The sequence below is a fragment of the Lipotes vexillifer genome, unplaced genomic scaffold (assembly GCF_000442215.2).
Source record: "Lipotes vexillifer unplaced genomic scaffold, Lipotes_vexillifer_v1.1 scaffold958, whole genome shotgun sequence".
NCBI classification, from domain to species: domain Eukaryota; kingdom Metazoa; phylum Chordata; class Mammalia; order Artiodactyla; family Lipotidae; genus Lipotes; species Lipotes vexillifer.
Genome location: NW_006797069.1, coordinates 654,560 through 680,673, shown reverse-complemented (window position 1 = coordinate 680,673; position 26,114 = coordinate 654,560). Strand labels below are relative to the sequence as shown.

The following is a 26,114-nucleotide window of genomic DNA, read 5'->3' as shown; positions in this document are numbered from 1 at the left end:
CACGAACCCGCCTCCCCTGCATCGGCAGGCGGACTCCCAACCACTGCGCCACCAGGGAAGCCCCGGTTTTCTGTGTTTTTTAAACAAAAACCTTAGGTCTCACTTTTGTATATGAAGTCTAGCCACAGGAAATTTATCTGTAAAGTGAAACCTATGGATTTTAATCTATAATCTCTGACTGGTTAGAGCAGTCTTCTGTCGCTAAATATGACCTCTTACTTTTAAAAAATGGAAGTTAATTTACTTTGGTTTTATTTCATTACATGCTTCTGAGTTAATTCTCTAGAGGTTTTGATACCCCCAGAAATTGGCAGACCACTTGTTGGCAGTCTTGAACTCCTCATTCCCAGGAAGGATTGTAAAAATGTTTTATGTGCAAATGTCACTTGCCTGACATTTTCCACTAATTTTCACTAGCTTAATACCCACTCAGTTGGATTGGTGAGCAGTGATTAATTAGCAATGCATAACAATTGCATGAAAGGGAGCAGGAATTTTGAAGAATGTCAACGATGACTTCAATGCCTATCAAAATATCATCAATGTATTTATTCCATTGCCCTAAGAAAACTGGATCATCTTCACTAATCAGTTATTACTAAAGATAGCTGATAGTATATTATTCCTGATACAGGATTTTATAGATAAACAGCAAGATATTTTAGAGCCGTAAGAGACCTCAAGAGGGAGCCTTGTTTAGTTCACTACCTTCAGGCACTTAAAATACAATTATTCCCATTTTCACACTAGAAATTTGTTGTAGATTGATTAGAAGTGGTCCATCTGTGGTCACTGAACTAGGGAGTAGTGGTAGGAAACCACCTCCACTAAGACTAAAGTGTTCCAGCCTCTGTCCCATGTCACTATACAGTTCTTTTGTTTCAGGTGAAACTGCCATTTGTTGCTCTTTCAAATGAAAATGGGAGATTTCAGAGAGAGATTATTAAAATCATGTAAGATACTCTCATATACTACCAGTCAAAGTGTAATTTGGTACAAGTTGTTTGGGAAGCAGTTTGGCAAGAGCCTTAAAAATGTTTTTATACATTGCTCACTAATTTTACTTCTAAAGACACTGTCCTTAGACAACCAGATATAGGTACAGGGTATTTGTTATGACTTGATTTATGAAAGGTAAAACTGAAAATCTCAATATCCAGTTATAATGCAATGCTTAAGTGAATTGTGTTATAATGATATTAGGGATTATTATGCAATGATTCAAATTTTGTTTTTAAATCAATATTTCATGGCATGGGAAATGATTATAATATGACATTGAGTGATTATAGCATGAAATAAGACTTGAGAGACTCAAGTTTTACGAAAATGCTATATACATATATAAATATGTATAAATAATGAAGACATTTTATTTTCTTTTATAGTTTTTTGATTTCCCATGTTTTGTATAATGAGTATTAAAATACATTTTAAAGTATGTTCAAAGAATGAATAAAAGAGGATAAACCTTCTTCCTTTGACTCTAGTCAAGCATTTCCTTAGAGAATCTTGATTTAACTTCTTGGTTTCTAATTAAAGTATGTAGGCTCACTCTTCTTCTAAGCTTCCTCTAAGCACTAATACCATAATAGATGAAAGTGATGGGGGAAGGAATCTACCTGAGTGACATTTATCAAATGTTCTCTCTATGCTAATATCTAGTTTAGATCCTTTCAAGGTATACACTACAACTTACATATAAAATAAGATGACTTCCCTTTGGCAAATAGTAATGGATAAATAAATCATTTGTCAGTGAATGCTCATGTCTTTACTGACACATTCTATATGCATTATATTTACTGGAGCTAAAATGAAAGGGTTTAGTTATAAATGGAAACAAATTTGCAAAGAATTTTGTAGTACACTAAGAACAAGAAAACATCAGAAAGTGACAGATGTTATATTTTATTGCTGGTTGAGCTTCACTCAGGAGCATGGCTTAAGAGCTGGAACTCAACAGTTTTGGATTTTGCTAGTAATTTATCGAGAGGCCTTGAGCAAATCACATAACCTTTATTTTATATATATTTGCATTTTCTGTAAAATGGGGCATTGGACTAGGAACAGTAATTTTTCAAGCTTTTCCTGTCTGGAAGCTCCAGGGAGTCAGGCACCATAAGAATTTTAGCTCATGGATCTGGAGGGCCTGCATAGTAGCCAGCATGTAACTAGCATATAACCAGAGCTCAGTAGCTATGAGTTAAATGAATGAATGTGACCTCTGGAGCCCTGCCTAGGAGTCTGCTTTTCCATCAGAGTTTCATCCAGCATAATTCTGCTTATATCTGCTTTACATATTGGGCATAAGGTAAGATTTCATTAAAAAAGTAAAGGATAATTTTATTGCTGTAAATAAAATTTTGAAATCTCTAGGACAAAATCCTTTCAACTCTGATAATTTAATGTTACTACAGTGTGCTATTATTTAAAAATACAGATCACAACACCTTTATTCTCATTTTCCCCTTCTATACAATACCAAATTCTATGATAGAGCTGTATATAAATTGTATTTATGACACAGTGAGAGTTGGTCTGTTTTTTTTTTTTTTTCTTGCGTTATGCGGGCCTCTCACTGTTGTGGCCTCTCCCATTTGCGGAGCACAGGCTCCGGACGCGCAGGCTCAGCGGCCATGGCTCACGGGCCCAGCCGCTCCGCGGCATGTGGGATCCTCCCGAAACGGGGCACGAACCCGCGTCCCCTGCATCGGCAGGCGGACTCTCAAGCACTGCGCCACCAGGGAAGCCCAGGTCTGTTTTTTTTTGATGGATGAATCAGAGGCGACTAGACAGAGAAGGAGATGATGGGGTATGCCAGTCAAAAGAAACAGCATGTGTAAAGGCAAACAGCCATGAGCAAGCATGACAACTTTAGAGAGGTGACAAATATCATGTGACTGGGATGCAGGGTTGAAGGAAGGTCATAAGGGTTGTGGCTGGAGGAGGCTCCCACCATAAAGAGCCTTGTATGCTTGCTTAGGACTTGAGCTTTATCTGGTGGGGAAGCAAGCTTTTAGATTTTTAAGAAAGTGAGATAACATGATTATGTTTTATTAAAAGAGTTCTCTATAAGGACCTACCATATAGCACAGAAAACTCTACTGAATACTCTGTAATGGCCTATATGGGAAAAGAATCTAAAAAAAAAAAGAGTCATATGTATAACTGATTTACTTTGTTATACACCTGAAATTAAGACAACATTGTAAGTCAACTATACTTCAATAATTTTTTTTAGAAAAAAAGGGTTCTCTAGTCTCAGTGATTTTTTTGGGTGTTTTTTTAATAATTAATTTTTATTGGAATATAGTTTGCTTTACAGTGTTGTGTTAGTTTTTGCTGTACAGCAAAGTGAATCAATTATACATACACATATATCTACTCTTTTTAGATTATTTTCCCATATAGGTCATTACAGAGTATTGAGTAGAGTTCCCTGTGCTATACAGTAGGTTCTTATTAGTTACCTATTTTATATATAGTAGAGTATATATGTCAATCCTAATATCCCAATTTATCCCTCCTTCCCCCCCCACCTTCCTCCCTTGGTACCATACCATAAGTTTGTTTTCTACATCTGTGACTTGATTTCTGTTTTGTAAATAGTTTCGTTTGTACCATTTTTTTAGATTCCATATATAAGCAATATCATATAATGCTTGTCTTTCTCCATCTGACTTACTTCACTCAGTATGACAATCTCTAGGTCCATCCATGTTGCTGCAAATGGCATTTTGTTCTTTTTTATGGCTGAGTAATATTCCATTTTGGTTTTTGTGTGTGTGTGTGTGTGTACACACACACACACACACACACACACATCTTCTTTATCCCTTCCTCTGTCAGTGGAAGGGAAGAAAAAAGACCTACAAAAACAAACCCAAACAATTAAGAAAATGGCAATAGGAGCACTTATATCAATAATTACCTTAAATGTAAATGGATTAAATACTCCAACCAAAAGACACAGACTGGCTGAGTTGATACAAAAACAAGACCTGTATATATGCTGTCTACAAGAGACCCACTTCAGACCTAGAGACACATACAGACTGAATGTGAGGGGATGGAAAAAGCTATTCCATGCAAATGGAAATCAAAAGAAAGCTGGAGTAGCAATTCTCATATCAGACAAAATAAACTTTAAAATAAAGACTATTACAGGAGACAAAGAAGGACAGTACATGATGATCAAGGGATCAATCCAAGAAGAAGATATAACAATTGTAAATATTTATGCACCCATCATAGGAGTACCTCAATAAGGCAAATGCTAGCAGCCATAAAAGGAGAAATTGACAGTAACACAATAAAGAGTGTGGGACTTTAAAACCCACTTAGACCAATGGGCAGATCATCCAGACAGAAAATTAATAGGGAAGCACAAGCCTTAAGTGACACGTTAGACCAGATAGACTTAATTGATATCTCTAGGACATTCCATCTAAAAGCAGAATACATTTTCTTCTCAAGTGCACAGGGAGCATTCTCCAGGATAGATCACATCTTGGGCCACAAACCAAGCCTCGGTAAATTTAAGAAAATTGAAATCATATCAAGCATCTTTTCTGACCACAAAACTATGAGATTAGAAATCAGTTGCAGGAAGAAAAAAACTGTGAAAAACACAAACACATGGAGGCTAAACAGTATGTTACTAAACAACCAATGGATCACTGAAGAAATCAAAAACGAAATCAGAAAATACCTAGAGACAAACAACAATGAGAACATGACAATCCAAAACCTGTGGGACGCAGCAAAAGCAGCTCTAAGAGGGAAGTTTATAGCAATACAATCTTACCTCAGGAAACAGGAAAAATCTCAAATAAACAACTTAACCTTACACCTAAAGCGACCAGGAAAAGAAGAACAAACAAAACCTAAATTTAGTAGATGGAAAGAAATAATAAAGATTAGAGCAGAAATAAATGAAATAGAGACAAAGAAAGCAGTAGCAAAGATCAATGAAACCAAAAGCTGGTTCTTTGAGAAAATAAGCAAAATTGATAAACTTTTAGCCAGATGCCTCAAGAAAAAAAGGGAGAGGACTCAAATCAGTAAAATCAGAAATGAAAAGGGAGAAGTTACAGCTGTCACCGCAGAAATACAAAGGATCATAAGAGACTACTACAAACAACTATATTCCAATAAAATGGACAACCTAGAGTAAATGCACAAATTCTTAGAAAGGTGCAAACTTCCAAGACTGAACCAGGAAGAAAAAATATGAACAGAGCAATCACAAGTACTGAAATTGAAACTGTGATTAAAAAATTCCAACAAACAAAAGTCCAGGACTACATGGCTTCACAGCTAATTCTATCACACATTTAGAGAAGAGTTAACACCTATCCTTCTGAAACTCTTCCAGAAAATTTCAGAGGAAGGAACACTCCCAAGCTCATTCTATGAAACCAGACAAAGATCTCACATAAAAAGATTATAGGACAATATCACTGATGAACATAGACACAAAAATTCTCAACAAAATATTAGCAAACCGAATCCAACAACACATTAAAAGGATCATACACCATGATCAAGTGGGATTCATCCCAGGGATGCAGTGATTCTTTAATATATGTAAATCAATCAGTGTGATACACTACATTAACAAACTGAAGAATAAAGACCATATGATCATCTCAGTAGATGCAGAAAAAGCTTTTGACAAAATTCAACACCCATTTATGATAAAAACACTCCAGAAAGTGGGCATAGAGGGAACCTACCTCAACATAATAAAGGTCATATACAACAACCCACAGCAAACATCATTCTCAATGGTGAAAAACTGAAAGCATTTCCTCTAAGATCAAGATCTAGTGTCAGTGTTGAGGTTAGATCTTTGGAGCCTAAGGGGTATCTATTATGATACCTCTTGATCTTGGGTTTAATGAAACTGGCATCATAAATACTCAAAATTTTTTCTTTTTCGGACCATGGCATTCTTCCTTTTTTTCACACTTGGTTTGCAGAATTCTAAAAACGACCCTTTATATACAGCCATAACTCTTCCAAAGGGAAAACTTATTGTCTTAATTAAGAGTCTACTTTGATTTATTTCTATCCTGACATGAAGAGGGGATAAATAATCAACTTGGGAGTCAAATACAAGAGGTCACTTTTAACTGAATATGTTCTACTGAAATTCAATTTCATTTGTTTATAACTATGAGATATCCAATGGGGAATATACCAGCGAGAGGTTGGATATGACATTCAAGGCAGAGTACATTGAAACTGGGACCAGTGGACCAGGTGTGAGAGTCATCTTGCATGATAACTTTATCACTTAAAACTAAATTTTGCCTTGCTTAAGACACTTATTAGGGCTTTCATTTACAGAAAAAATAACACTATACTCATGTTTTGATGACAGACACATCGTGATAGAGCACATGTTCTATATATGGAATGGGAAGGAGCTTGCCACTAGGGGTGACTTTGGTCTATTTAACACTTAGTTTTAATTTGTCACTTTATGACGTCTCGACTTTATACCTTGAATCAAAATAATGAGGCAATGTCTTAAGGAAAGTGAAAAAAAACGGAAAGATGCACTTAAAATGCAATAAAAATCCTCTTTTGATATGCCGCTAAACAGAGAATATTGCTAACATTGGAAGATTTCATTTGCAGCATGCATCTTGAAAGAAAGAATTAAAAGGGCATAAAATGACTATTACCAAAATGAATCTAAAACAATGAAAATTCTGTACTGTAAATGGGATAGAAATAGATTGATCCGTTTTCCCATTAAGCTATTCAGTGCAATGTTTATGCGTGTGTGTGTACTTTAAAATTGCTTTTATGTTTTTTGCTTTCTAGCACCAGTTTCACTTTCAACTTGAGGAAAATATAATATAATATTATATAATATTAACATTATTAAAATATAATATTAACATTATTATTAAAATAACAATATTAACATTAGTTAATATTAATATTAGTTAAAGCTTAAAATGTATTCAGGCTCATGCTGAAATACTTTCTTAATTCTGCTTGGAACCTCATCAAACAGCCAAGAAACAGAATTCAGGCAGGAGTGGAAAATGAAATAAAAAGAGCAAACTGCTTCTTTAGAAAACTAAAAAAAAACAGTAACTTTTGTAGGAATACTCATGTTCAGTAGGGGAAATAAAAACTAGCCTTTCTTTAACTTTTGCCATGTGCAAGACTAAATTGGGCTAACTCAAGTTCTTTCATTTAATTCCTACAATGAACCTATGAAATAAACACTGTCATCCCATTTCGCAGATGGGGTTTAGAGTCGTTAAATAACTTGCCTTAGGTTACAGAGGCAGTAGGTGGTAGATTTGCACCCAGACCCATGTCCTCTTGAGGCTGATCTTTTATGGTACCTCTAAGTCATAAGTAATGACTTCTAGGCAGCATATGCTTCCATGTCACCTTGGCCATGACCCTATCATAGCACTTTTCTCACTGTATTGTAGTTGTCTCTTTACATGCCTACCTCCCCCTACTTCGTGGTTACCTCCCCCAAAGCAAAGAGCATCTTATTTATCTTTCTAGTTCCAGGAATTTAATGCAGTGGCATGCCCCATAGTAGAAGCCCAATAAGTGCTTATTGAATGACTAATATTGTCAGAAGTCACTAAAAGTTAATATAGTAAATAAAAATTATATTATTATGGAAAATAACTGATGTGGAAAGTGCCAGTTGCTTCTATATCCCTGTTAGGTGTTCCTTTCCTTAAAGATGAACTTTTTCAGAAAGATAGGTGAGCTGATTGTACTGCATGTAGGAATTCAAAGGAGTAAGAAAAAATCCACAAAGATGCTTAAGTGATGTGAGATAGTATCACAGTACTAGGAGAGGTTAAGGGGAGGGATACTGAAATCATCGTTTAATGAACAGTCTTTACATTTATCATGGGCTCATCTTCTACACATGGAAGCAACCAGCTTTTCATTTCAAACAGAAATTTCCTTCTCATTGATAGTGAACCCCTAATAAAAGAAAGTCAGGGGATATTCCAAGCCTTAGGTAATTTTTTAAAGGTTAAAATGCAATTAGTACAGGGAAGAAAACCATTTTATATGAAAACATTATTCAATGTAACTTTAATGAGGAGAATCAACTTAGACTTCAGCTTGAGGGATGCTAATTCTATCAAAGAAAAACATTTCTGATTATAAGGAATAGTTTACCAAGGGAGTTGGGAGAGGATTCTAAGTGAATTTGCACATGCATCTTTAAATTGGGCAGTCCTGACTTCTATAATCATATCTTGCTTGATGATGCTCTGATGATAATGTGAGGATAAAGTCCATTTTAATCTGGGTCTTTAATTGCCCTGTCTGAAAGCTACAGGGAATAAAAGCTCTGTACCCCTATCTCTCTAAGCATGTTTCTGCCATTTGTTCCCTCTTCTAAAGGATATGTACAGCTTATTCTGCTGTTGCTTTCAGCAGTCTTTAGGAGTCAAAGACCCAAATGAGCAAGGGCTGCCATGGAACATGATGTGCCCACCTTGCCAGCATTGACATTGCCAATTGCCTAAGCCCTACAGAAGGCTGGTGAATATTCTTTCCACTCCCTGAGCATGAATTCATTAGTAAAATGAAAATACGGATTTCAGAGTGAAGAAAACACATTGAGAGTGGAGTTATATCAGCCATGTCAAATTGCAGGTCATGTTGCAAAGGGTGCTTTTGTTGTCTTATAACTGGTTAATATGAATCCATCTCCAATGTGTAGTAAAAGTCCATTATCCTGAATTTTGATATAGTTATGAAAAAATTCTAAAACAGCAACGAGACTAAGATGAATGTTAATGACCTATCTTAGTTGGCATTTTGATGACATTATATTAAATATTTTTCTGAGACACTTCCTGGCCATTTTAAGACTCTGTTGTCTCTATGGTGAGATCCATACCCCCTCAGAGCTTTAGTACATGGTGCTGTATTGTAATAGCCCCTATGCTCATCAGCCCATCCCACTGGATTTTTATATCTTTCAGAGCAGAGCTGTGTCTTGTTACCGTTTTCCTTAATACACTGTTTTGCAGACTGTGTCGTAGTCAGTAAGTATGTTAGATTACTTTTTTTTTTTCCGAAATAGTCCCTCTCTATTTTCTTCTCACTTATGCATCTCTCACTTTCTTCAGGTCCTCTCCATCTGTCCCAAGGACATGAGAGCTGATATCTGTGTTCATCTAAACCGGAAGGTTTTTAATGAGCATCCTGCTTTTCGATTGGCCAGCGACGGGTGTCTGCGCGCCTTGGCGGTAGAGTTTCAAACTATTCACTGTGCTCCTGGGGACCTCATTTACCATGCTGGAGAAAGTGTGGATGCCCTCTGCTTTGTGGTGTCAGGATCCTTGGAAGTCATCCAGGATGATGAGGTGGTGGCTATTTTAGGTACTGTGAACTTTCCTAACGTAGTAGCAAACGTGTAACCGTTTTAGAGATTTTACTTCTCAGGTTTCTTAAGAGAAATTTCCTTTGCTTGGTGACTTTGGAAATGGGGTCACTAATGAGATGATGAATCTCAGTGAAAACTAGTAATTCCGTTTCAGCAGAGAACATCAGTATTGGTCATAGCTTAATGGGCTGCATGAGGGTTTGATTAAACTTGCTTTGGCAACATAGGACAGTGCCTTTTAGACTGGAGGTGATCGCAGCCTAAGGTGGCTGTTATCTCCATGTTGGTAAGTGTGAAAATGGCTTGTGAAATGACTGTCAGTTTAGTAACCTGAGTGTTAGTCTCAGAGGGACAGTAGAACCTGTGTAGTTCGACATTTCCTTTTAGAGATGTATAAATTGAGGCCCAGAAAACTTTAGTGACTGGCCCAGCTAGTTAGTAAATGAGTTAGGACTTGAGTACAGATCATTCTTACTCTAAACCTCTGTGCTTCCTCACAGTGGACCTAAGTAGTGAGCTGAAAGTGATGATGAGGTAAATGAATTTGACCCATTATATTGGAATAATCACAATGCAAGTAAACTTAGGTTTTTAAAGATGGTTTTGTCCATCTACATTTATGAATCAGGAAAGTTATTCAGCTAACAATAAATTTGTTCTAAAATTCAGAGACCTGGTAGATAGTTGCACTGATGACAAAAGGCAATGACAGAACATGTGAGTGACAAAATTTTTAAAAATTACATGTTTGGGGATAGTGTAATCCATTTTACATTTTATCTTGGTAAAAAAGTTGCTAAATGATATTTTAGGTCATTTTCTGCTCAGATATCTGCAGCATGAAGTCCACATAGATAAAAAAAAAGGAAGCAATAATGAGGTCAACAGGGTACCGGCTCGGTGCTTTGTGACCGCCTGGAGGGGTGGGATAGGGAGGGTGGGAGGGAGGGAGACGAAGAGGGAAGAGATATGGGAACATATGTATATGTATGACTGATTCGCTTTGTTATAAAGCAGAAGCTAACACACCACTGTAAAGCAATTATATCCCAATAAAGATGTTAAAATAATAATAATAATAATGAGGTCAGAGGAGAATCATTTCTTGTGTTTTTTCAAGTAAAATAAGTTAGAATTGCAGGATGTCAACTCCCTTTTGATCACATTTTTCATGGCTTGTATCTCATGAAAAATGAGCTCAATTTTTAAACTATTGGATTTTTTTAGCTACTGAGGTCAACCTACCATAGCTTAAATGCCACTTATTCTCATAAGTAAAGACTGACTGATGTATTTTAGAAACTGCAAAAGCAAAATCCAGCCCCAAAATAAAGAACTGATTTCAAAAAACATAATTACTTGAAAAAGACAGAATTGAGAGTTGAGAAACAATGACTCTTCATAGGAAAATAAAGTAAAATTTTTATTGTTCAGTAAAATTTGTAAAGGTTACAGAAAATGATTCAGTGTTGCAAATGACTGAACACTATTGTCTGTAACCCTTTTCTTAACTGTTGAGAAATAATATTACATTTATGCATAAATTTCTCTTAGAAACTTTTTATTTTTGACATTTTTTTTTGGCAAGAAAAATGCATACAGTACTTAGAGAGCACTCTGGGTGTGTTTAATGCTGCTTAGTGCTTGTTCTGCTTTGTTTCTTGGAGTATAAAGGAGTTATATAATCCTTCATTAAAAACTGTACATTTTGCCAGAACAATTCTTTGTGGTAAAATGGAGTATATACACACTACAACTGTTCTTGTTTGCTTAAAGAAGAGGATAAAACACAAGCCCAAAACAGGTGTATTTTTTCCTGCATGTTCATGTCAATGGTGGGTGGGAGAACAGACATAAAATATATTACACTAAAGTGAGTACCGTCATGATAAATTACCTTGGCTGTGCACTCATTGTCATTTGCTTTGCCCCATTTTCTTCATTATAGCTTTAGATTCTTTTCTAAAAAGATGAATGGAGAAAGCCCTGAGTGTAGTACCTTTGGGCTGGATCTGCTAAGCTGGAATCATTTGCTCAGTGAGACAGACAAAATGCATTTTCTTTTCATTTTAAAATAAAATGGTAGCTGGTTTTGCCCAATGACACAGTAAAAATGAACACAGGGCCCCTGGGTATTGGCGCAGTCTCATCATATATCTGTCATATTTTGTTTCTTTGAATGCATGCTTTTTGTTTATCCTCCTCAAAAATCTTGAGATTTCAGAGACTTTTCATCTCTTGGTTTAATGAGTCAAATTACATATATACATCTCTGGCAATATTTCTTTATCGTGTGGGCCTCTAACAAAGATTAGTTCAGCCAAAAGGCAGTCAGAAGGTTTTTATTTAAAAAAAAAAAAGTTTTGATCTGTAAGTGATCTCCCAAAGAGGAGGTAAGTGGGTGGTGGGGAGGCATGGGCTCAAAGGGTCACATAGGTGCCACGGTGCTGGGCAAAGACACTGTCCTCATGGAGTCTGTGATTTGGGTCATTGGTGATGAGATAGTCATGGAGACAAGCTTTGGGAACTCTGCCTTGGTGTTGCACCTTCTGCTAATCTGGCTTTATAGGAAGGCAATCTGAGGAGACTGTGGACTAGAAGTATGGACTCATGGTGACTTTCTGCAGGAGATGGAGTGTGATGTCATACATGAGAGACGACTGCACCACCTGCAGTGGTGTGTCTGCCATGGTCTAGATACACCCTTGTGCTCATATGGTTTACAGGTTCCACACATGAGGCAGCTGAAGTCTGGTGCCTGCTGCCACCTGTGCTTCACCTGAGGGGCATGGAACCTGCCAGAAGGGCCTTCCTTAACGAATCAGCTTCTTGACTTGTAGATCAGTCGTCACACCAGCTCTGTTGTGTGACTTCTCAGTGTGGTTTCCATTGGGGACACATGTTTTCAGATTTTTCTAAACCAAAAATACTTTCTTTTACAATTAAAAAGTTTTTTTGTTTTTTTGTTTAACACTTAAGATGCTTTAACAATGTTTTAGGAAAGGGAGAGGGGAAAATAGTAACTCCTCAGCATCACTTCTGACACTTTGTGACTGTTCATTCCTTTTCTACTATTTTTTCTTCTTACCTTCTCATTTTTTGCTAGCCTAATTGCAAACTTAATGAAAAGTTGCAAAAATTATCAGCATGTGAAGTTTGACATATAGCCTTAGGTTTTCTACCTTACTGAGTAAGTTGACTAGGTCTTCAGTATCTTATTTTTTTTTCCTCTTGATCTATTTTTGGACTGAGAGTGGTATGGTAAAGTATCTTATTTTTAAGGTGTTTTGTCTATGTCTCTTTGTATCTCCTGTAGTTTGTGCCTTCTAGCGGTTGTTGCTGTGTTATTTGGTGTACAAATATTCATAACTATTATATATTCATTTTGAATTGTGTCTTTAACATTGAAATATGTCCTTTTTCATCATGACCCTTATAAGGGTCAGACAGAAACAGCATCCTCTCCCCCATCTCAGTATACCTCAAAAAAATGAGAATTTGTTTTAAATTGGTCTGATAAATAGGCCTTGCTCTCTTTTACACTGATTTATTTGCCAGTTGAAAGGTAGAAAACTGAAGTCATTTTAAAATTAATTAAAAATCTCTGAATCCAAAAACCAGGTGCAGTGCCTTCTTTTGGATCCTTGCCTCTGAACGGTCTCTTGGTAGGTACCTAATTCTTTAGTGTGTCAAAAGTGTTAAGGTGTTTAATGAATAAGTTCTGAAGCAGAACTAATTAATGGAAAGATAAAAAATGTAGTCAATAAATACCTTTTTTAACACTGAGAGGTGGCTTTAAGTTGTTTTCTAAATAGGGCATAGGAAGGTAATTGCAGTTCATGTCTTTTTCTAATGTGAAGTTCTTTCAGTTCTTACACCTCCACCTCTTTTTCTGTGTTCAGAATATACACTTTACTTAAGAGAATAAAATATAAACAGAATAAAATACTTTCTCTTCTGTGATTATTAGAATCATATAGTTGGAATTATTAATATAACACAATCTGTATCTAAGTCTTTTAATTGTAACTTTAAATTCCCAAGAGAACTATGATTGTTTATATGGAGTTTGGATGGAAGGGTTAGATGGTCCTATCAAGTTGGGGGAAGAGGGCATAAGTGAGGAAGGGAAAGACGGAATTAAATGAACTTAATATAAAAAGGGTAATTTCTAGAACCTGGGTTAAGATTCCATTTTAATTAAGATCAGTTATTTAGAATCAGTTCATCTCTTATAAACATTTGTGCATTATCAAAGAAAACATAAATTATAGTTATCAAAATTCAAAATCTTATTTTTATTCCAAAAAGAAAACATCTGAGATGTGAAAGAATAATATTCTGCTGTTTTGAGAATTTGTGAAAATGTGACTTTTGTGTTGTGGTTAAGATTTCTTCCCATATACTTGTTATTAACAGTCAAGTGCTTCACACTTTAAAGTCTTAAAAGGGCTATCCCCAAGCCCCAGAAAATTATTTTCTTTTGCATCCAAATTTCTGTGTTTTGAGATGATGTACTATGAACCAGGTAGGTTTGCTTTACATATTATGATGATGATGAACTTAGTTAATTTAGACATTTTTATAATAGGCAAACCAGTTATTTGCTTTAAAAAATTGCATGCTTATCTTGTTTTAAACTTTCTAAGTAGTGATTAAAACATTTATCTATGGTTTAAATTATGCACTTCAGAGTTCCTCAGCATGTAGATTTTTGGATAAAATATAGTCTTTACAATTTGGTAGTTTAGACTTAGCTTCAAACCCTCTCTCTACTATCCATCAAAACCAAGTCTTGGGCTTCTCTGGTGGTGCAGTGGTTGAGAGTCTGCCTGCCGATGCAGGGTACACAGGTTTGTGCCCCGGTCTGGGAAGATCCCATATGCCGCGGAGTGGCTGGGCCCATGAGCCATGGCCGCTGAGCCTTTGCATCCGGGGCCTGTGCTCCACAACGGGAGAGGCCACAACAGTGAAGGCCCGCATACCGCAAAAAAAAAAAACAAAAAAACCAAGTCTTGTTCATTCTATCTCCTTGGTGTCTCTTTAACCTATCCTTAATGTCCCTTCCCATGACCACTGCTCTTAAAATTTTGGTTCTGGGTTGTGGCTGCCATCTGAAAAGTCTATCTACTCTCAATCTGTTATCAACTTCAACCTCCAAATCTATGTTATGCTACCACCACAATAATTTTTCTAAAATATAAAATATCTTGTTAGTCTCCTTGTTAGGATTGTCGTTTTAGCCCTTTGGGGATAAAATGTTAGCTCTTATCATGGCCTATGAAGCCATTTAGGTCTTGGTCTTTGCCCTCTTTTCCAGCCTGATTTGTGCCATTCCCTATTCCTACTCTATTTTCACTATATTGAATTGGAGGAAGTTTCCTAAGCACCAAGTTCTCTTACTGACAAGCTATTGCACATACTGCTTCCTTTGTTTAGAACATTTTTTCTCCTCTTTTTAATTGTCTCTTGCTTCTTTATCTTCTTTTACTCTTTCCACTCTTGCCCTAGTCTGGATCAGACGCCTCTGTTCTGGGCTTCTACTTCATGCCTACACAGGGTTCTTAGTCTGTCTTTTACTTGTTTATACTCCTACTGCGTTGTGAATACTTGAAATGTCTTGCTTATTTTTGTCTCTCTGTCATCTGTGATAGGACCTCTTAAATAGGTTCTCAGTAAAGGTTCAGTGAGCCAAATTAGCCAGCACTTTGTTTTGCCATTAAGCAGTTTTTACAATTGTTTTAGTTCTGGGTACCTACAAAAAATGCGCTGTATTCTGTTGCCATTTTCTTTATGTTTTATCTTGAGATACTGACTACCGTCTGTTTCTCTTTCATCTATATGATTTTAGTAAAATGCATTTCCCTAAGACTCTTGCTTTAGCGTAGATCTAGTATGGACTGAGAAAATACTTTCCTACTGTTAGTCAGGAAGTTTGAACAAGGAGAATAAGAAGAGATAAATGTTAAATATCTCAGGCCACTAACAACTCTTTAACAAAACACTCCTTCCTTGTTCTCCATCAGGAACTCCCAGTAGCAAGAAAGAATCTAACTTGTACCCTGGTCATTGACCATGGTAGAAAAACTTTATATCTGTGGAAGGGGATTTGGCTTTAATTCCTAAAAGTGACATTACTTTTGACATCAACTGGAATGAATAGGTCTACAAATTAGAATTAATTTTACTAGAAAATTAACATTTAAGAGTTAAAAGGGGCTTATGGAAAGAAAAATCATATGTGTAGTTAGTAACTGAGCTTGCCTATACTTAAGTAAAATTTAAACTCTGTAGTAATGTTTTGATTTTAAGATTCCCTATCAAAATATTTAAAGTATATTTTTGAGAAATGAAATCCAGACCCCTTTGAAAGTCTGACTTAAATACCAATAGTTGTTAAATACTCATTATCTTATAAGCATTATTACATCAAATTCTCTAATTTACTCTGTGAAAAAGTACTTGGTGTAGTCATCTGACAGATGGAAAAACCAAGGCTCTGCAGTATCAGGTGATTCGCCCTAGGTCACAGCTAGAAAATAAGTGGTGGGTATAGGATTTGAACCCAGACTTATCTGACTCAATGTCCATTCTCTTAACCATCACATTACAAATGTGATGCTTTCTTTAACAGGAATTTTAAAATGGAATTTTGAAATTGTACAACTAGTTGGAGGGCCTATGTTAACTTTACCAATTTGTTTCCTTTTATTAAAAACAATTTTTTTTCTAACAACACTAAGTACCACACCAGTGTATGTTACAAAAAACCAAACATGACCCAAGTATAAGATGGTTAATCAGCTACTAAATATCTACAAATATGGTCCTCCTCCAAGTGACTAGTTTACACCAGGCAGGTGTTTAGGACTGGGGAGAACTGGCTCAGAGTGTGAATCTCATGAGCCCTCAGAACACAAGATGAGGATCTTAAGTTCTGCTTATGAGTCTTTCATCTGGGTATTGGAAGAGTTCAGGGTCCATCTAGTTGGTAGGTATTAAAGTGGAAATGAAGCTTTTAAGAATGCTCCAGGATTGCAAGAATGGCCACAAATCTTTGCAGTTTCTTCCATGAAGAGGTGGTCTGTTTCTCCACTCATTGAGTTTGTACTGGCCTTGTGACTTGTCTCAGTTCTTAGGCTGAATCCTCTGCTCTTCCCTTAAATGCTGACAGTCTCTGGACAGAGTAGGGATGCTTGGCCTGCTTTTCTCATTGCTCTTTTTTTTTTCCCTGAGGTCATGGCGTCCACGTACAGAAAGCTTCATCTTCATTTTTCCAGATTTCTTATATCTACCTACATATCAGTGTCTTGCTCCCGCTCTCCTTCTCTACCCTGCCTTCCCCTAGTCAAGCCCATTATTTCATATTTTCTCAAAAAGTATCAAGGATTCTTTTGTCTTTAAGGAATTGAAAACTTAACTAATTACAGGTTTAATAAGTTGGTTTCATTTTGTCCTTATGAAGATCAAAGCTAGTCAGTTGTAGGTGTTGGTTTACTTACTTGGTGAATGCCATTGAGAATTCAGTCTTCCTTTTGGTATGCGGAGGGGGAGGTGTTATTGGTGAGTACATGCACATCAAAATTACTTGAATTTTTAAATTTGCAAACTAAAAAACAGATTCAGAAAAATCCCAATATAAACATATAACCTAATGAAACTTTATAATCAAAGATCCTGTAACCATTTCACAAGTTAAGAAACAGAACTTTTACAACCCCTGCCCCCCTGGAGAAGTCCCACTGTGTGACCCATCCTAAACACCAAGTTTAATTTGCTTATTTCTAAATTTGATCTATCTTTTAAATATTTTTAAATCTACAGCTCCCCCTCCCCCCATCCCTTTCTTTTCTTTATAATTCTTTGCTGTAGAGCCTGGGCCTTTTGTCCTGCAGAGTTCCCACAGTGTGGATTCTGCTGATTGCATGCTCACTGTAGTTCAACATGTTCCTCCATCCTCTATTTCCTGTCAGTTAGCAGCTGGATCCAGAGGCTTGATCAGACTCAGGTTCAATCCCTTTGCAAGACTCTAGGTGGGTGTGTTCTTTCATCAGATGATGTGTGATTATCTAGTTGCATTTTTTGATGGTGTTAACAACTGTTGATACTCAATGCCTAGATCCATTAATTCACTGGGAGTTGCAAAATGAAGATGTTCTAATTTTATATTTTTGTTTGTTAGTTGGAATGCTTTTATAGAGAGATACTTCCTCTCAACTGCTGTTTGGTTGTTCAGTATGAAGTTCACGTAGGAATGGCCACATATGTGCTTGATACTTCTCCATTATTTACCAACTTGTAAGATAACTAATTGGTTTCTTATCCTCTGAGGGTACCTAGATAGTTTCTTAAAAATATCCTTATGTACTAATGAATTTAAACAAATGATGAATTTCAGTGCTTTGCAGTTTTGACCATTATTGAAGTGCAAATTGTCCTATCTTTGGCAAGTAAGGGACTCTTCAGGTTGACTCCTGTGTCTTTTTGATACAACAGTCTTTCTTTGCTATGTAATATGACCAGATCCTCATCCTGTATAATTCTGCCCCACACCTGGAGTCAGCCATTAGTCATTTCTCCAAGAAGCTTGAATTTGTTTTTGTGAAAAATATTTCACAATCTTGGTCCTACAGATATTCACTGCTACTGAGTTGATCATTGTCTCTTGGTCCATTTAATAAATAAAATGAGGAGAAAAATATTTGTGTGTGTGTGTAGTATGTATATATATATGTATATATGCACACACATATATAAATAAAATTTCTCATGAGTTCATACAATATATTTAACTAAAACTGAGTATAATAGGGCTTTATCTATCCATGTCTATATTGCATCTTCAACTACTTTCTTCCATATTGAGAATGCTGGGGATGATAGAATTAAAATATTGCATAATTGCTCAATTGCTTTATGCCACATTACAAATATAACAACCTCAGAATAACAGTACTAATGCCATCACCATGAATATGACTACTGAAAATGCATAAAAAGATTTTTGCATATGCTTGTCCCATTCTCCCCCATCCATCATTATTTTTAGTAGTTGTACTATATATTGTTAAAGCATATAACCATTGCATACTGCACCCTCTCCCTTTTAACCTTCATTTAGTCTTAATTCTACAACTGTATAGTTAGTGCTACCACTAGTCTTTATGTCAGTGTCTCTCTAAGTATTTTGGTTGTATGAAGATTATTCACTAATAGTAGGAAAAATCCATGGGAGCAAAATTCCCTGAGTTCTTTTATATTGGTGATATAGTTTGTGTCCTTTATTCTTGAAAATCAGTTTTGCTGGATATGAAATTCTTGGTTCACATTTCTTCCTAGAGTATTTTAAATGTTACTCCTTCTACCTCACTCAGATCAACAGGCAAATCGTGGAGCTTTTGTTTTCTGCCATCAGAAAACATGATGTAACAGTACTTCCTTTGCCACTCTTCACACTGTCATTAGTTCTGCTATTAAAGCATTGGGTAGGCCATGACTCTCTTTACTTGAAACACTTTTAGTCGTTCGTCTTTGAACTAGGATGAAGCAGACTGTTGCATTGCATTAAATGTTCTCCCTCTTGGGTGCTGTGTTTTCCCTCTAGACTTGGCCTTCTCTCTGTGTCCCATAGGTTTCCAGGATTGGGCTAATACTGCTCATCATCCCCTGGGCAGATCATGCGCATGCTGCCCTTTCACAAAAAGTACTGCTCTTCTCTTGAAGGCTCCACTGTGATTAAACCCAAACACTACTTTACTTGTGAGGTCTTAACTAAATACCCTCAAATTCAAACCAAATGTTTTTTCTTGTGTGCATTCCCTATCCTGATCCTATAGTACTTATTTTATTTTTTCCTATTTTATCCTTTTTTGGACATGTCTCTCTTATTATACATTAAAAATTCTTGAGAACAGGATTTCTATTTCCTGCATGTCTCTATCCCTCCACAGCATAAAGCACATGTTCTAGCTGAAGGGTAGTATTAGAGCTAGGGTTAGGATGCTAGATGTATTCATTGAATGGGGTGAAGAGGACAGCCATCATTTCTACCATTTGATAGGTGTGAAGTGTGCAAGACTTAGTTATAATATGAACATTATAATGGGCTTCAACTCTAAATGCTTTCTTAGAAAAAGAAAACAGAAGAATTTCAAGATATAACTGCTTTTTAGTTTAGTCTTTTTCTTGGACTTGTTTTTTATAATATGCTACTAACTTTCTTGATTTGGACACACGTTTGGGTTTCTGTATGTAACCAATTTGTTCTTAACACTAATAGTGCCAAATTCAGGATTACCAGCTTGCTAATTACCATATCTTCTACCTCCTCAAAAGCAGCTACCATCATCCCTTACTTATCTATCAGGATACTCTCTATTTTTTTACATCTCCTTTTTTTTTTTATAGATCTTTATTGGAGTATAATTGCTTCACAATACTGTGTTAGTTTCTGTTGTACAACAAAATGAATCAGCCATACATATATCCCCATATCCCCTCCCTCTTGAGCCTCCCTTCCACCCTCCCTATCCCACTTAGTGACAGCTATTTGGCTAATTCTTTGTGTGTGTAAGTAAAAATTCATAAGCTAAATCAGTGATTTTTTTGTAGATAAGAATTATTGGCTTCTCTAAAAGTGTCAAGGTGTATCCATTATAATTTTTCAACAGAAAGACTTTGGACATCAATCACTGAAGATTGGCAGGCACCAATTCTAAATATTTTAAAGATTCTATTCTTACACACCAATATAATTTCTAAAGTTTAATGCTCATCATCTTCTTTCTGTTCTTATCCTTCAAAATATTACTTTATGGCATTTGTTGTCCGTAAATAGTCCAAGTCAATTTAAAACCACATAATTTAAAAACTCTTAGTGTTGTTCATTTGTAAATGAATATTTTTGTTCATATGTATTCATAATAAAGTTTATGAGCCGACTACAACAATCGTTATAGTGAAGTTCTGACTAATAAAAGTAAAAATGTGAATTAAGTCCATTCTGTAAAAGAATCATTAAATAGAGCTATCAGTACAACCTCACATGCACTCACAGGAAACTACCTAAGTAAACTTCAAACGCTATATTTTTAGGGATTCGTTGGCTATGGGAGATAGCTGTACTAACTCATGAATAACTGAGATAATTTTTATGAATTCATTTTATCTATGTCATTAACTCACCAAATGATGTGTTTCACATTAAAATAAAAACACTGTAAAACCAGCACGTCAGGGTACCGGCATACCATGATCTGTATTACTCCTTTAATTATGTTGTAACTTTTTGTCTCTGTTTTGTCTTTAAATTTTCCAGTTTTTTGCTCTATGAATCTTTAACATTTACTTCTGTTTTACAATCCTGTTTCCTGTGGTTTGAAAGTAAAATACTTCATAAGACTTGATGCAAAGAACTGAGTAAATATTAATAGACCAAACAACAACTTTCATGTTGAGTGTGAGCTTTTCTACTAATTTTAGGGCTTTGGGGAAAGGTTACATTTCTCAAACTCTAAAATGTTTCTAGCTGAGTCTACTTGCACCCAGTGGGAACTGACCTAAAAACTAGCATCAAATATTCTATAGTTATGAGGATGAACAGGATTTCCCAGTCCTGAAAGTGTGCAAAATCCTTGTGATGGAAAAAAAAGGGCGCTTCTCTGTTAGATAGTCCATACATAACCACATGTCTTCACAGCTGTAATTTCTGCACATTACTCAGTGTAAAGGTGCATAATATTTCCTGAAGAAGAACATTAGCTCATAAATTAACTGATTTACAAGACAACTATCTTTCCACAAGTGCCTTAAACGTTTGTTGTGAATTGAGTGACTATTAGGTGATATAGAACACTGGATAAAGCAAAATAGTTTGAAATGGTTGATTAGATTAATGTATAATTGATATATTGTGTATCCTAATGGAAATTCTATGTTATAAAACAATTAGCATTGTTTATATGTAATGTGAGTTCTGATGTTTGGAGCAGAATAATTCACATTTATTAATTTTGCTATGTTTCTCTAAACATTTTTAGGGAGAGGAGCAGAGGATAAGTTTTACTTTGGTTGAGTCAGTTAACTTTTTATGTTACTTTTCAGCCTCATAGACTTTTTATTTCCCCATGATAGTAGAAAAGATAAATAACTTAAATTTAAAATTGTTGATAGAAATATGGTGAGAATTTTAATTTCATCAGTTAGGTAAAATAAAACATATAACAGATATTTGAAGACCTCCACAATTTAAAATGGTCTATATTGGCAAGGGGAAATTTATGTATATATTGAGTATTTTTTACCTATTGATGATACACTTATCAGTCAATGAATATTTACTCTTCTGCAGATCTGTGTACCTGTTTTATTAAAAAGTATAAGGAAAAACATCTGAAAATAATTGCTATTTTAATAAAAGATTCATTAGAGAAAAATTTAGAAAACAAAAAGTAGAAAGGAGGAAAACAATAAGCACATCACTTGAAGCCAATCGCTGTAATAGCTATGCATTTTCTTTTAGTCTTGTATCCCTTTTGATTTTTAACACAATTTATTATCAATCAAATTAATAATAACAGAATATAATATATAGAATAATAAAACAATATATTTTGGTCCTATCAAGATTATTTTTCTTTAAGAAATTAAGAAATTGTAGACTTTTAATTGAAAATTCTTTTAGTCTTAGAATTTCAGTTTCATTTGTATGTACTTTATTATAGCTATAACCATAATCATTCTTTGTATCTTTATTTTTTTATTTAACATTATAAGATTTGCATTTCTGCATGTTATTTCTGAAACTAGTTTTAATTCTATATGAATTTATATATAGATATAGATTTCTGTTTTCTTTGGATATTTTATTTATTTATTTTTGCCAATCTGAAGTTATGATTAATAGCACTCCAGTGAATATTACATGTGTTTGTTCTAAATCTTTTGATTGATTCCCAGAAGTGAAATTACTGAGTCAAAGGCACTAGTAATTATTATTGTGGTTAGTATACATGAAAATCAAATAGTTGAAAAGTGATGAGTACTTATAAGTGGGTCAGAGCTTGTATTATAAATGATAACTTGAGAAAAGCTTTCAGAAATGAATCAGAGAGAAATGTAATCATTTTTCTCTCTTCAAGGTAAAAGCCAGTATAGAAAGAGTAGCAATACAATAGAGGAAAAGGAATGAGAAGCAGATCAATGCCCTGTTATTTCCATAGCACGGGGGACTAAGAAAATATAATAGCTGTTGATCTCTTCTGTTTAAAAAATAATACAAGTAAATTATAAGACATAATAAAACTCATCCATTAGCCTGTAATGAGAGAAAACCTACTATTTGATGCATTCGTTTTGTGTGTACATGTGTGTGTTTCTGGGGAGAAGAGGGTGTATAAAATGAGATACTACTATATGTATGATTTGATAATCCTGCTTTTGTTATTTTACATAATATGAACATTTCTCTGTTACTTTAAAAATTTATGATATTTAGTGGCTGCATAATATTCCATAATTTATTTATTTATGTTTTTCATTCACATTTATCTTGTTTCTACCTTTTATGGCTATCATAAATATCACTTAAGTGAACATTCTTATAAGCATTTATAAGCATTATAAGCATTCTTATAACATCTTATAACATTTTGGTACTTCTGATAATGCAATTAGAGTAAATACCTATAATTGGAATTACTAGTTTAAAGGTAATGCCGTTTATGGATTTCTGAAATTCATCTAAGTGGAGGTAGGGTTTATCTTTTAAATTTCTATAGTTAAAGTCTCCCTTAGGTTACTTTGATGCTGTATAACCTCAGACACCTTATTTGGCTCTCAGGTCTCCAGTTATCCTTCCTTGAACAAATATATGACTATCAGATATTTAAGTCGTTCATCAGTGTCATGAACTAAAAGGAATTTGGGGAGGGTCAGGTAACAAATGATACTGCTCAAGATTTATTAAATATCTATTATGGTTATTTTATGCTGATCATTTGATCACATGGTGGTTTTAACCATCTCCTCAATAATATATATGTTTTCTCTCTCCATACCAGAGTGCCTCATGGTTCTCTAAGGATTTCCAAACTGCCTGTGTGGGGTGGGCAAAGAATCTGTAATCTCACTCAGCCTCAGCCCCTCTCTGTCTGTCTCTCTCTGTGTCTCTGTCTTGTTCTCTCTCCCTTCCCCTCTCTCTCATTTCTCTGGTTACACACTATCTTTTCTTTCCAGTCTGACTGGCCTGAAGTGTTAACAAGTAGTCTTTCTTCTTCTTTTTCCTGTCAGTTCTGACTTTAATCTTAATAATGAGAGCAGATATTCACTCATCTCTGTGGTTAGAGTACAGAAAGAATAAATCTTTGGTAGCGTGGCTCTAGGAAGATTTTTTTTTTTTCACCTAGAAATATTCCCCGTCTTTTTTCTCTTTAAAACTTTCCCTTTCCTACAGAAGAACAGAGAACGCAGTTGACAGCCCTTCAGGAGCCAGGGACACTTATGGAATTGCCTCAGCAGAAAAGCCTTTCAGCACTTAATCTCTGAAGTTTCTTCATTTCCCTTTGTTTGGGCAACTAAGTACTCTTGACTCAGGATGGTGAACTATTGATTTCAGGTCACCAGTGGGCGTTGCTCTGAAGTGAATAGTTGATTCCTGTGTTCTAGAATTCTAGAATTTTAAAAAGACATCCACATTTGACTACAGTACAGCACCCTTTATGAAACTGTTTATGACATAGCAAATCTGGGCTTCCATGTTTTACCCAATTTAGCCTCTTCGGCTCTATTATTATGGACTAGAGTTCTCTCCCTGGCCCTGAGGCCTTGCATAAAGTTTGGCTTGGTGAAAAGAGAAGGATATCCTTTGGGAATCAGTGATGGTGAGGTTTTGTTTGCCTGGAGCACAAGACTTAGTTGCTGAATAATGTATGTTTAACGTATGTCGAGTCAGTTCCACATCTATAAAGGCTGTAACAGGAGATCCTTGTATATTGCCTCTTACTGTCATTTTAGCAGAAGAAAGGATGAGCCTAAGACGTCACCTTTGCTCCTTCTGGTCAGAATGCGAAAAGTTAAGGTGGCAGAAGATAATGAAACTATTTGTTAAAATGAGGTTCTTGGCTTCTCTGTTGGATTTCATTTATTCAAGCCACTCCAGATTTCCTTCAAGAACTGAATTTAAGATGATGTTACTTTACATATTATATGAAAATGTTGTACATTGTTACATGTATATAGATGGTGTTATATACTTAGACTCCAAGTTACACTAGACGATCAATACCATATATGAAACTGAATAAAATATCGTGAGTAGGATAAAAACAAGTGTAGATACTTGAATATCTATATCTTAATTGTTTTCCAGGGAAAGGGGATGTATTTGGAGACATCTTCTGGAAGGAAACCACCCTTGCTCATGCCTGTGCCAATGTCCGAGCACTGACATACTGTGACCTCCACATCATCAAGCGAGAAGCCTTGCTTAAAGTCCTGGACTTTTATACAGCTTTTGCAAACTCGTTCTCAAGGAATCTCACTCTTACTTGCAATCTAAGGAAACGGGTATGTTGTCTGGACCCACTTCCACTTATTAGCATCTAGAGGGTTAATACCTTATATGCTATTAGTTGAAGAGTGGTAAAGTGATTTTATTTCGTAGTAGCACATTCCCATCAATGTAAAGTGACATGATTTTTTCCCCCTTTCTTTATATTTTGTTTACTTTTTAAAGAGGGGATAGAAACCCTGAGTACATGGGTAAAGAGTTGAATCTTTATCATTTAAGTGCAAAATGAAAAACAGACTTGAGGAGAAACAAACTGTACTATAATATAATTAGTTAATTCTTGGGGTTTATAATACTGCCATAAAATTAATATCAGTGTCTCTTACTTTATTATGTGGATCTTTTAAAGCTAGTAAGGTTAATCAAACTGGTTGCCTACTTTATATTCCTGACTCTCTTTACACCCTCCCTCTCATTTAACAGTCAATTCATAAAGCTCATTCCCCATTAATTCTTTCAAACACACTATCTCAAAAAATAATTAGCCATACTGACATATCCTATAAATAGATTTAGGAGTCCTTTACTTTGCATGGCTGCTGCAATTTTAATCTTCTTGCTGTTTTCTTTTTTATTGATGAGTGTGGCACAAATTTAATTTGCATAAAGAAACCTCCTAGCTCTGACTTATAGGTCATTGGACATTGGCGAGGGCTCTTTTATTGCCAACAGTGAAATAGATATTTGGATAACAGCACTTAAGGAATTTCATCTAAGATGATTACCTGTCTATGATGAAGTATTTTGAAATAACAAGCCTTCCCTTCCACTAACCCCTTAAATAGAACCTTCCTGCTAGTTAACATGGAGAAAAAAATCAATCCAAGAGACAAATTGACATCTATACTGCAGCAACAAAGAAATGTGCATAAGTAAGCAAATCAACATAATTCTCTACTCAGGGCTCTAAGAGAGGATAAGACTTCAGGAGTCATATTCGTACTAGTGTCACAACACTTGATTTATATTTGAATAGCAGTTTCAGTTTATATTTTGTTACCAAATAGTTATTGAGCATCCACAACCTGCAAGACAAAACGTAAAGAGCTGTAGAGAGCACGAGGACTAAATACACAGTCGCCACGCTTAAGGAGATGACAGCCAAGTGCGAATATTATGTGAAATGCAAATATGTGAAAC

At 35.4% G+C, this 26,114-nt stretch overlaps 1 protein-coding gene across 1 annotated transcript in view; it reads left to right on the top strand.

Moving 5' to 3' along the window:
• Positions 1-26,114, top strand: part of LOC103071084 (potassium voltage-gated channel subfamily H member 5-like) — a 135,805-nt gene that overhangs the window by 59,350 nt on the left and 50,341 nt on the right. Inside the window, exons 3-4 of the mRNA XM_007469193.1 lie at positions 9,150-9,402; positions 24,774-24,970. Of these exons, the coding sequence (XP_007469255.1) occupies positions 9,150-9,402; positions 24,774-24,970 (450 nt within the window). The remainder of the gene's footprint in view (positions 1-9,149; positions 9,403-24,773; positions 24,971-26,114) is intronic.